We start from the raw sequence: 13,753 nt of genomic DNA on the forward strand, positions 1-13,753 counted from the left end.
TACTCTGGGCATTAATAAGAATTATAAATTTTATCATGATGAAGCTTCTAGAAAATGATGGCCTTGTCCTTGAGGGTGATGAATTGAGGAATGGCGAAAGAACTGGGTTTCAGTAATGAGGAAGCATGCTGTGTCATTATTTGTGATGATCTTTCTATATATCTCCTTTTCTTTTATTTTCATGGAAAATAATCCTGTTCATCTGTCCATATGAACCCCACTATCTATATACAATGAGGTAATAGCATCCAATCTTTAACTCACCTAAAAGACCCTAAATCCTATCAATTTTTCACACTGCTTGTATAGAAGTCATATTTTCTCATTATTTCTGCTTTGTCTGCTTCAACCATAATCAATTAATTGCATCTGTCATCCCTGCATTTTGCTGCTACTTCTACCTGCACTGCACTTTCTTCCCTTCTTCTGTTTACTTACACCAGTCTTCCTTCAAATCTCAGTTCAGGCATCATCTTTCCCCAGGAAGCCTTTCCTGATAATCTTGTCTCCATAGCCCTTTTCACAAGATAGTATGGGTTATGTGTTTCCACTGTATTCCCATGATTCCCTGCACATAAATACCAACATATAGACCTGGTGAAAAGAACAGAGATAGTGTAAGCACACTGGTGTGTTCAAGCCCTGATCTACCAGTTATTAGTTGCATGCCCTTGGATACGTCCTCTATAGTTTCTGAACCTCATTTTTTTTATCTGCAGGATTAGAGCAACCACTTAATGCAGGTTTGTTGTAAAAATGAATGACATTATGTGAAAAGCACAGAATAGGAATTTGTGCTAAATATCATTCCTTTGGCCTCCCAGGCCCATTCTTTGCCTTCTCTACCCTGTTCTGGGCCCCAAGTAGCTGATTTATAAGATCTGTATTAATGGGCTCCTTGCTCCTCTGGCTTGAGCTTGGCTTCATCCACAGAGGTTCACAGACAGGAAGATCAGAAGGCAGAAGGCAAGTGGAGTCAGGGGTCAGGGTATTTAATCTCCCAGTTCTTCTTTGCCACGTAGCCAGGGGTTGCCTGCATCTTTCTACAAGGCCGCAGCTCCCGCCAGCTGGCTCAGTCAATACAGTGACTTTCTCTGTCTTCCAGAAATTGTTCCCTCCCTTTGCCCTTGATGCCCAGGGTACTGCATTATCCTACGTTCATTTCCGTTAACCCTGCTGCCAACATTGTAAATAGTTCCTTTATTAAACCCTCCTCAAAAAGTCAACTTGAGTCAAATTGAGTGTGTCAGCTGTTTCCTGCCAGGGCCCTGACAGACACCACATTCAATATTATTAACAATATGCACTTAACAAACTGTTCTGTAATTGTCTCTTGATTTCTTTGAATCCCTTGCCAAACTGTGAACTACTTCAGAGCAGGGACTGTGGCTCATTTGTCACTGTTATCCTACATTGTCACATACATTGCTTGGCAAAATATAAACACTTAATAAATGTTTGTTGGTTGATTAAATGAAAAAAGTAAGGAATGCATGTTATTCTAACCCCTTAAAAGTAGGCACTGCCCTTTATTCTTCTGAGTACAAAGCTTCACACTGCGTAATATAAACAAATGTTTGCTGCAATGAATGTGAGTTTGTCCAGAAATAAGAGCATAAGATGATTAAAAGGAATGTTTCTGGGCAAATTAATCTTGGGAGCAGTCAAAGGGCTATCAGGTTAAGTGTCATATAAAATTAGTTTAAAAGGATAGTCAGGGGTTTCCCTGGTGGCACAATGGTTAAGAATCCACTTGCCAATGCAGGGGACATGGGTTCGATCTCTGGTCCGGGAAGATCCCACATGCTGTGGAGCAACTAAGCCCGTACGTGACAGCTACTGAGCTTGCGCTCTAGAGCCCGTGAGCCACAACTACTGAGCCCACGTGCCACAACTACTGAAGCCCGCGCCTAGAGCCCATGCTCCGCAACAAGAGAAGCCACCTCAATGAGAAGCCCGCACACAGCAACGAAGACCCAACACAACCAAACATAAAAACAAATAAATAAATAAATTTATTTTTAAAAAAAAAGGATAGTCAGGACTCTTTGAACTCTAAAGAGAGGGCACAAAATTTGAGATTAGGTGAATATGTTCATAAAGCCGTACTTAGTTTAGTAATCTATGCAACTATTTGGAGAAAAGTGAATTGAGAAGGAAAGCATTCTATACATCATTTAGGTAAACATTTTTTCAACCATTGTCTTGCATAGAACATTATCCTGGTGTATCCATTTGGAAAGATATCACTTGAAGCATCATCAGTAGGTTACTTTTTTCTCTTTACCATAAGAGATATGCTGATTATATTAATTTGGTGGGGTAAGACTAATGTTGGGAATTACATTCTTTATTTATCACAGGAATCATGGGATACCCAGGAGCTGCTCAGCAAAAGACAATGGGTTTAAAATGGCCAATCAGAAATTGTGGGCTGTGATGAGGGCTCAGATTTTGAGTGCAATAGTTTAAGAGACAATGAGATTGAGTTTTTGTTATCTAAAGCTATACAAAAGCAACAGCATATTAACAACCTTTGGAAGTAGATAGGCAGGCACTATCACTTTCAATTGTGGAAGGTTCAAATCAGAGAGGTTAAGTGTTTTGCCCAAAGTCACACAGAACTTGGCAGCACCATAATTAATTTGAACTAATCTGTGGCCCAGTGCTTTCCACTTTACCAGGATGAACCTTCTAATCCAGTGTTGAGTGTGATGAGTACAATGACAAAGGTGAACCCATGGTAAAAGGAGAGAATAGAGGAAAGATCCCCAACCTACCCTTGAAGGAGGCCTGTACGTCAGCAAAGGCTTCCTTAACAGCTGAGCTGAGTCTTATAGTGTAACTAGATTATGGAAGTGAATTAAAAAAGGAAGCATTCTTAGTAGGGGAAAGAGCATGTGCTAAGCTCAGAATCCTAAGGAAGCATGACATCTCAGTACAATGGCAAAAGTTCAGTATCTTAGAACATAAGGTTTTAATTGGAGGAAAAGAGCAAGTGAGCTTACTGGGTAGAGAAGAAGGGACCAATTTATAATAATGATATTTAATTATATCTAATAAAAATGCTATTTTCTAGGTCTTTACACTGAAAAGACATAGAAGTAAGACCTATAGCAATGAACATAATCCATACCCAATTTGTGGTCTTTAATAATAACAGTTTCAACATTTATTGAGTACTTAATAAGTGTCAGACCTTGTGCTGAGTGTTTAACGTGTGTTATATCATTTAAAACTCAAGAGCCCTATGTGGTATGACTGAGTACACAGAAGCTGTGATAAGTGGAATTACTGAACAAGTTCTAAGTATATGCTTATTCTTTTCCCCCTTTTCTCTTGCCGTGAGGCTTAAGAACTAATAATTCATAGACCTTAGATAAAAATTTAGAGTCTGACTCCAGGGCATCAAATCCAGGGGCAGTTGAGGCCTGTGACTTATACAACTTTGCATCCCTCAGGTATTTAGTGCAAGGTCTTGTGCATGGTAGATGCTCAATATTTACTGAATAAATTTAATGAGTTTAAACTTAAACTGTAGAGAGTTAGTGGCTACATTTTTCTGCCTTCAACTCCACACGAGCACACACCTAAACACAATCATAATAATCATTGCTCAACATATCATAATAATCATTGCTCAACATATCATAATGTAGCTTGGCCAACGGTCACTAATCAGCTGACTACTGCATCAATTTTAACCTCTAAAAGAAACACACCAAATACATAAAACTCCAGAAGTCTTCATGATAGTTAAAATATATACATAGGTTCTGTTTAGAGGTTGATAGGGCATCACATCATCATTTTGAAAACTGATAAATAAAGGGTAAGAACTGAACATTTATCCCACCTTTCTTGTACAGAATGTATTTCAGAGTAGCCAAATAGTTGATGAGGAAAAGTTATTCTTTACGAAAGAATCGCAGTTGATAAATGTAAATAGAATGATAGAATTACAAAATTCACTATTCTTGTAATCTTTCATTGAAATGCTGGATGTAAGAAACAATTATCAGTGAATGATAAAACCATGAGGTAAAAGTTTGTTAGAGAACTATATAATAGACAAGATGGTCTGACATCACCTCAAACTACTGATCAATTTAAAAACTAATAGTGCAAAAACCAGACAATATGTTCCTCTGGTGTCTTTGAATAAGTAGTACACAGAAACAACTATAAAGTCATTCTTAACAAAAACAAAAGCAAAATTGAACCTGAATCTAATCATCTCCTATATCTAATTCCCTAATTATAGAAAATATGAAATTATTATTGAATATTCATGAAGTGATAGGAAATATAGGATAAAGAAGCATGTTAAGTTATGCCACAAGGATAAAATTAGTCAATCCTAAAACGTGGGGAATTCTGTTAGGACACAATCTGGTTTGTTCCTTAAGTATATTACATTAAAAAAAAAAAGAAGAGAAACATTGATTTTAAAAAAACAAACCTCAGAAATATATGAACCCAAAGCAATGTATAGACCTTGTTTGGATCTTGAAAACAAACACTTTTAAGATAATTAAATTGAGCATAAACTTGAAATCAGATGATATAAAGGAATTATTTTTCTCTCTTTTTGTCTGAGGTGTTGTACTGCTACTGTGGTTGTATTTTTAAGTCTTTAATTGTTAACAGTTTACACGAGATATTACAGACAAGATATGTTATCTGAGATGTGTTTTAAAACACTAAAGAATTTTTTGCTTTTTTTTATGGGTGGGACTGAAGAAACAGTGCCTAGGAAAAAGATGATGGTTGAAGAAGCTTGATGATGTGTACGTGTTAATTCCTTATATTATTTTTCCTAGTTTGAGTATATTTAACTCTTTTTTTTTAAAACATCTTTATTGGAGTATAATTGCTTTACAATGGTGTGTTAGTTTCTGCTTTATAACAAAGTGAATCAGCTATACATATACGTATATATATATCCCCATATCTCCTCCCTCTTGTGTCTCCCTCCCATCCTCCCTATCCCACCCCTCTAGGTGGTCACAAAGCACCGAGCTGATCTCCCTGTGCTATGCAGCTGCTTCCCACTAGCTATCTATTTTACATTTTTGCATAGTTACATTTATTTAAAAATGGTAGCTACTCAAACTGAGCTAATTATGTTACTTATACTCAATAAATGGTAGCTCCTGTTAAAATGGAGAGAATGGGGGCTAAAAAAGCTGGAGAAGAAGGTTCAAACCATCATCAAATAAAAAAGCAAAGGCAAATGATCAGAGTGAGGGAAAAGAATAAGGTTGACTAGATCAAAACCTGTGAGTAGGTGAATTATCAGTGCAAACAGCAGAAAAGAGAGGACAATTGTTTGAGGCTAGACTAAAACTTAAACGCTAGAATTCAATATGTCAAAAATTGAACCCATATTCAATTCCCACAAACATTTTACCCTCTATTGTTTCTTATTTTAGTTATTGGCACAAACCAGAAACCTAGAAGTCAACCCCAAATCTCTTTCTCTTCACCTCTCACTCCTCTTGAATTCATCACTTATCTATCTCTTAAATTCCTTCACTTATATTCACCACAGGGATCATCACTCTGGTCTAAGCCACATAATTGATTGCCTGGGTTACTCCAATAATCTCCTAAGAATTATTTCTACATTTACGCTTGCTCCCACCCCATATCTGTTCTTATCTCAGCAGCTTGAGTGAAATGTTTTAAATGTGCATATGATTACATCAAGACTCTGCTTCAAACGCTTCAAGGACTATGATGTCATCCATATATACACTTCTATACTTATATCGCATGTCCGTAGCTTTGGAGATTATAGCCACTTTAACTCCTTAGGATCCTTGAACACGCCATGCTGCTTCCAAGTTGGAACCTCTGCATATTGTGTTCCCTGGGCCTGGAATGCTCACATTCCTACTATTCTCTTCACCAAACAGACTTCTACTAATCTTTCGGCTGTCACTTGAAATATAACTTCTGCCAGAAAGCATTCCTCAACTATGCCTCATGAGATGAAATAGGTCCCTTTGCTATCTTTCCTAATAGGTTTAAAAAATTTTTTTGGTATCAATTTAAGAAGTATATTTTCCTACTTGCTAAAACTGGAAAACTTCAAATCAATATTTACAACATTTTTACACTCATTCACAGATATATGCAGAGCCACAAAGAATTTGGAGTCACTCAATGTGCATGAGGTCTGCAAAGTGATGCACTGCCTTCTCATTTCAGCTCTCATACTATAAACAAATGTTCTTCCCATGATCTATTTAGTGTCATGTCTGTGCTTTTTGTTGGTAATTTTATGGCCCAAAATTGACTCCAAGCATGGTGCTTATGTGCTGTCTAGTGTTTCTAAGCACAAGGAATGTGCCTTAAAGAAAATACATGTTAGGTAAGCATTGTTTAGGCATGAGTCATAGTGCTGTTGGCCAGGAATTCAATATTAATGAATCAACAATATATAGTAAATTTAATCAAGTAAAAAGTTATTTAAAATATGCATAGTTATAAATATTATTAAAATTACTAAAATTAAGATGTTATTTTAATAGGCTATATGTTGCATGAGGGTAGAAACCTCTCTGTTGTGCTTAGCATAGCATCCTTACCTCTCATTGTATGCTTGATAATTGGTGTTCCACAAATAATTGCAGAATATTTACAGAGGTCCTAATTCTGGTTAATAGAGTCTCACATTACCTCGGGTGTTAACACGTACAATAATCTCCCAGGATAGGACAGAACACTTTCAAATTCTGAAAACTAGAGACACCTAGTGAATGTACATCTAGAGTTCAGGGAGGAAGCAATCTAAATGCGGTTTGACATTTTTAAAGTTTGTGCTTTTTTTTAAACTGAAATAGAGTTTATTTATAACATTGTGTTAGTTTCAGGTGTACAGCAAAGTGATTCAGATATAGATAGATAATTTTTCAGATCCTTTTTCCTTATAGGTTATTACAAATTATTGAATATAGTTCTCTGTGCTATACAGCAGGTCCTTGTTGTTTATCTATTTTAGATATAGTAGTATGTATATGTTAATCCCAAGCTCCTAATTTACCCCTCCACCCCCTTTCCCCTTTGATAACCATTAGTTTGTTTTCTATGTCTGTGGGTTTATTTCTGTTTTGTATATAAGTTCCTTTGTATCATTTTTTTAATTTTTAGATTCCACATATAATTGATATCATATAATATTTGTCTTTGTCCGACTTACTTCACTTAGTATGATAATCTCTAGGTCCATCCATGTTGCTGCAAAAGGCATTATTTCATTCTTTTTTATGGCTGAGTAATACTCCAGTGTGTGTGTGTGTGTGTGTGTGTGTGTGTGTGTGTGTGTGTGTGTGTGTGTGTGTGTATACCACGTCTTCTTTATCCATTCATCTGTTGATGGACATTTAAGTTGCTTCCATGTCTTGGCTATTGTAAATAGTGCTTCAGTGAACACTGGGGTGCATGTATTTTTTGAATTATGGTTTTCTCCGAATATATGCCCAGGAGTGGAATTGCTGGATCATATGGTAGCTCTATTTTCAGTTTTTTAAGCAACCTACATACATGCTGTTCTCCATAGTGGCTGTACCAATAGACATTTCTCTAAAGAAGTTTGTATTAACAATAAGACAGTTTTACAAATAGGCCAGAGGAGATAATGTCCTATATTTGAGAGTAATAAGGAGGTCTGTCGATGTCAGGATATCAACTTTGTGAAGGAAACTAAGAGGACAAAGTACATTTTAGCCATTCCTCTAAGCATGCTCTGAAGATTATGAAAAAGAGACTTGGGAGAGTAGACACAGAAGCCCAGTGGTGTGATGGAGGCTTTCTAAGTTATTCACTGGGAAGCCTGATGGGAGGCATATATAAAGCAAACTTTGTAATTAAACTGAACATGAGAAGTTAAATTCTGTCTGCAAGTAGATGCAACAGAATTATAAAAGGCCACATGTGGTTATAAGTAACACAGAACCAAGGCTCCCCAGGGACAAGAAGCCCTGTGTTAATCTCTCTGTGGCTCTGAAAGAAGGAAGAAAAAAGATTAAGCCTCCTTGTGGAGATCATGTGATGACTTCCTGATCCCAGCCAGAGGCGGCATTTCCATGGAAACTTCTCTTCTCTTCTTCTCACACACACTGCTCCTTCTACCTAAAAAGGCTGCTTTGAGTCTCAAGAGAGTTGTAGGGAGGAGACGATGTTTCTTCTAAATAATGAGAAAAATTCCAGCAGAATGGGTAGAGAGCAGAAAGGCTGACATTCCAGCATCACATGTAGCGATGACCTTCCCTGGATCCCTACAGCTAAGACTGCAGACACTGCTGCTTTCCTCAGAGCTTTCACTTTCTCTCACTTGTTCCTCAAGTTCCGGGGACCACCAGCTTTAAGTATGGAGCAGGATAAGGAAGGAAGTCTCACAGGGGCAACTTTGACTTGACTACTCTCATCCTGTAACTCTTCAACTCACCTTAGTACAAACCACTTGATTTTTAAGCCCCTCCATGGATTGGGCCCAGGTTTAATTCCCTATAGCATGGGGGCGTATCTGAAGCCAATGCTCCAACTCAGCAGATGAAGTACAGCTCTCACCTCTCTACAGTTTCCCCTGCCTGAAGTATTGTCTCCATTCTCATTTGTCTTTCCAACTTTTGTCTATCCTTCAAGGTTTGGCTCAAGGGGTACTCCCATAATAAAATTTGCATACTATTATCCAAAATTATGCAGTCCTTTCCAGTATCCTCAGTTCACAAATATGTCCCTCCATTAAAAGTCTGATGTGCTTATTTTCTATACTACTCATTTGAAAACTGGTGTAGTGGTAAAATAATATTTTTATCCATGCATTTCAATTTATCTAGCTCACTATACACACAGAGAAAAAAATCTTGAAAAAATTTGCATGATCAATAAATATTTGTTGAATGAATATATCAGTCCTTATTCACTCACTACATTGAGAACTCCTTTGCAAGACCATATTGCAAACAAAATTTCAAATGAATTCCTAATTTCCAGAACTTATGGGCTAAACAAGATCGTTATAGCATTAAAATAAGAAAAATACAAACTACTATATATAAAATAAATAAACCAGAAAGATATATTGTACCGCACAGGTAATATAGCCAATATTTTATAATAACTTTATGTGGAGTATAATCTATAAAAATATTGAATCACTATGTTGTACACCTGAAAATAATATAATATTGACAATCAACTATACTTCAATTAAAAAAAAAAGAGTTTCCTTTGGAATATTCACTAGTAAATGTTTCTAAAATAAAGCAGACCACCCGGCTATCAAAGTGACCTCTCATTAATAATAGTCAGAAAATGAGCGATTAGACAGCAAGCAAGCAGCTAGCATCAAGATAATCAGGAAATGTATCAGAAAAAAAATTTTCTTCTGATACTTTGTATAAAATAAATAACCTTCAGATATAAGAAATAATCTCTAGGCTCTGAAAAGTGTCTCTTTCTGCAAAGACAAATTCTACCAATGCTGTGGCCTATATACGGTCTTTGAGAAACAAACCATCTTGCACCCAAAATCTCTAACACTGCTTGACTTTTCTTAATAAAAGAAGCTCTATTCCTGACATGGCTTCTCATTTGCAAATGTAAAGCATCACTAATTTTATAGTCAATTAACTGGGTTTATTTAGATCAAGTGGTATTATTATCCTAACCATAAGGATTAAACTATTAATGGTGAATAGTGTTTCTCACTTTAACATAGGCCTATCCCACTGGTGGGATACATGCCAACTCCAAGGAAAAGTTAGTCATGTGGGTTTCAGAAGATGAAAGCTTAAGATAAAGACTGAGAGTGTTTGATGCTGGAGGTGGGAGTGGTATTATATAGGTCTTAGCCAAAACATGTGATAGTCACTGAAGGGGTAGCTGGAAAGAGAAGTGTGTGGCTCAATTAACCAGCTCAGGCAGACCTTGTGAGAACTAGAGGAAGAATGCTCCTGACTGCTTTGTACTGCCTGCTGTGGACTTTCCAGACCTCTGCTGGCCATTTCCCTCGAGCCTGTACCTCCTCTAAGAACCTGATGGAGAAGGAATGCTGCCCACCATGGGAGGGTGACGGGAGTCCCTGTGGCCAGCTTTCAAGCCGGGGTTCCTGTCAGGACATCATTCTGTCCAAGGCACCACTTGGACCTCAGTTCCCCTTCTCAGGGGTGGACGACCGGGAGTCTTGGCCCTCCGTCTTTTATAATCGGACCTGCCAGTGCTTTGGCAACTTCATGGGATTCAATTGCGGAAATTGTAAGTTTGGCTTTTGGGGACCCACCTGCACAGAGAGGCGACTTTTAGTGAGAAAAAACATCTTTGATTTGAGTGTCCCAGAGAAGAACAAATTTCTTGCCTACCTCACTTTAGCGAAACATACTACCAGCCCAGACTATGTCATCCCCACAGGCACCTATGGCCAAATGAATAATGGGTCAACACCTCTGTTTAATGACATCAACGTTTATGACCTCTTTGTCTGGATGCATTATTATGTGTCAAGGGACGCACTACTTGGGGGCTCTGAAATCTGGAGAGACATTGATTTTGCTCATGAAGCACCAGGTTTCCTGCCTTGGCATAGACTCTTCTTGCTGCTGTGGGAAAAAGAAATCCAGAAGCTGACAAGGGATGAGAACTTCACTATTCCATACTGGGATTGGCGAGATGCAGAAAATTGTGACGTTTGCACAGATGAGTACATGGGAGGGCGCAACCCTGCAAACCCTAATCTACTCAGCCCAGCATCCTTCTTCTCCTCTTGGCAGGTAAGATGTGCTGGACATATAATATCAGAGCATAAAAGAACCATAGCAATCACTTCTTCTGGAAGATCTTCATAAACACCTTTCCCATCTCTCCATCTCCTGCCAAGCCTAGAAAATTTTCCCTGTCAAGAGCTCTCAACATACCTTGTATTTTCCTTTTATAGCACACTTCACAATTTTAGTTCCAAAGAGATTTGTGTGGTTATTTGTCTAATATCCTCTACTTGGTTCCTAAAATCTAATGAATAAAAAGTACTTGGTTCATCACTGTATCTCCTAGCACCTGGGATGGTACCTGGCAAATGGTAAGAGCTCATGAAGTATCTGTTGAACCAATGGATGAATGAATACTTAGATGATTAGGTAAATAAATGATTTAGGTCAATGTTTCTGAAATTTTCTTCACAATAAAATTTATACATTGTACAAATTAAAAATACAAATTCCTATCCTTATCCCAGGAATCCCATTGATAAGAATCTTCAAAGGAGGGTCCTGGGAAGACCTCATTTACTAAATGTCTATGGTGATTATCACCATCAGCAAAATTTGGGGAATATTACTTAGATTAAATTTTCTTTTAAAAAAATATATGAAGACCCTGAGGCTCAAACAGGTAAATAATGAAAATAGCTAATATTCATCAATCAATTAGCATGTATGAGTCCCTGTTGTGTTTATGTGCCTTAATTCATTTAATACTCTTACTAATCATTCCCCATCTCAAAGATTTAAAAAAACCAACCTGAGGTATAAAGACATTAGGTAACTTGTACAAGATCGCAGAACTAGTAAGTAGCAGACAAGATTTGTTCTCAGATAATCTTTGGCTGCATGACAACCCTATAATATTGGGTTGGTCAAAAAGTTCATTCGGGTTTTTCTGTAACATCTTATGGAACAACCTGAACAAACTTTTTGGCCAACCCAATATTTCCAAGGACATGTCTGCTATGATGTCTAAAGGATCTGGCCAACCTACCTCACTTTTTTCAATAAGATGCAGAAGAAATTATAATTTTTTCCAAAATATGTGCAAACTTTTGAGGTATAAGATAAGGGATTGTTATTTTGAAGTTTAATTTCTGTTTCTCCTATTCTGATTTTTTTCATTCTGGATTAGGGGCAAAATGTAGCCAAAGAAACATGCTTTTAATTATTTATCATTTTAAAACCATAGGTGGAAGGAATGTTTTTCTGCCTGTATTCCAAACATTTCTAATACAGCACTTTTGACTAGCAGTGCTTTATGGAACTAAACCCCAATATTTAAATGAGATGGGAAGCATCTTGCATTCTTACCCGGCGCTCTGCAATTTTGAAATGTGGATGGCTTCCCATCCGCCCCCCTGCACTAAGTTCACACACCTTCCAAATAGAGCCTATTGAAGCTCATTGAAAATGACCACTGTAATGTCTTGTGTCACTAATGTCAGCTGTTTACCAAGAGAAAGGAGTGTATTTGTTCAGGAAAGGCTGGAAAAATTCTGCTTCAAAAAAAAAAATCTATTTCAATAAGTCTTCAGACCTCCTACCTTAATCTATAAAGTGCAAAACTCTCATCTAACTCTCACATCCTCCGTTATTGCTTAAAATACGGTTAAGCTTGGATGCGGGATTTTCAGTCAGTTATAATGCTTTCCTTAATTGCTTTTCTTGACCCAGAAAAACTGGAGGATTATCTAAATTACCAAAAAATTACAACATCCACACTGAAGCTTAATAGGCAAATACTAATTGATATTAATTACATTAGATGTAGGCTTCTTGGAAGTACCTAAATTATGTTTCTAATTTTTTCTATTCATTTATTGATTATTGAGTGGACATTTTTTTCTGTTTTTTTTCTCCTTTACAATTGTGTCCAGTTTTACTTCTAAATAAAACTTTTTGGGTCTAGTAGGTAAACACTAAGTTGAAATTGTTACAACATTAGATTCGATATTGTTCTATGATTAAACTACTGTGTAGTAACTGGTGGTAAAAATAAGATTAGGAAATACAGAGGACAAAGACCACTAAAGAAAAATGAGCAAACGACGATTTAAATAAGGAAGGTGAAATGAGTGAACATTTACGTTCACCTACCGTGAGTGGTGTCATTGTGTGAGGTGACAGTCAAACCCAATTCTAGTTGGCTGTTTCCATTCTTTTGCAGAGCATCTCTGGTTAAAGTCCTTTAAAAATGAAGATCAGTTATTTATATTGACTTAATTCAGCAGTTCTCAGTATCTTCTAAATCACATAGGAGCTTAAAAAATTGCATGTGCTCCACCCATCTACCCTCTGCCAGAAAATCATAGTCAGGGGGTCCACTGTGAAGTCCAAGCGTCTGTATTTTTAAAAACTTCTACTGTAATGCTAATGCACAGCCCCCACTAAGAATCATTGATTTAATTAATATGGAAATTGTTTTGGTATCTCTTTCACTTTACAAACTCAGGTTCTATAATAAACACACCACTAGTTTAAATGCTTTTGCCTGAATTGAACACTCAAATCAAGAACTAGACTGTTTTACGTGAGATGATGAGACCAAATATCTTCCAGACTTGGTGAGTTCATTAATATCTTCTTAATTAGTTAGACTCAGCCCCTTAGGTACAAAGCCTCCTGCTTTTCCTTAATTTCAGATATCTTTTACTTGACACACACAAAAATAGAGTTTTTAGATTTATTAACTCATAAGATTTATTAACTCTGAGCTAAGAGACCTTCAGTGGTGTGTAGTGTACTGCCTACATTCTGTAAAAGAAGATAGTGAGACCCCAAAAGCTAGGATGATTTGTCTAAGGTCACACAGCTGAGGACTAAACCCCAGTGCCTTTGACTCCAATGCTATTTCAAGTTAACCATGTTGTTTCCTATTTTTAAGGAGCCATTTAGGCTTGGAAGGGATAAAACAAGCCACTGATTTATGGATGTAAATTCTGACTTGTAGTCACTTTAACTCCCTTAAAATTCAGTTGCACAGA

General features: G+C 37.0%; 1 protein-coding gene across 2 annotated transcripts in view; it reads left to right on the forward strand.

The window, feature by feature from the left end:
* Positions 1-4,977: 4,977 nt before the first annotated feature.
* The window catches only part of TYR (tyrosinase), a 115,164-nt gene continuing 106,388 nt past the window's right edge, over positions 4,978-13,753 (forward strand). For both annotated transcript variants that reach the window (XM_082340472.1, XM_082340473.1), the window contains exon 1: positions 4,978-10,778. In XM_082340472.1, coding sequence (XP_082196598.1) covers positions 9,960-10,778 — 819 coding nt within the window. In that variant the 5' untranslated portion in view covers positions 4,978-9,959. The remainder of the gene's footprint in view (positions 10,779-13,753) is intronic.

The sequence above is a fragment of the Balaenoptera borealis genome, assembly GCF_965194805.1.
Source record: "Balaenoptera borealis genome assembly, chromosome: 11".
Classification (NCBI taxonomy): domain Eukaryota; kingdom Metazoa; phylum Chordata; class Mammalia; order Artiodactyla; family Balaenopteridae; genus Balaenoptera; species Balaenoptera borealis.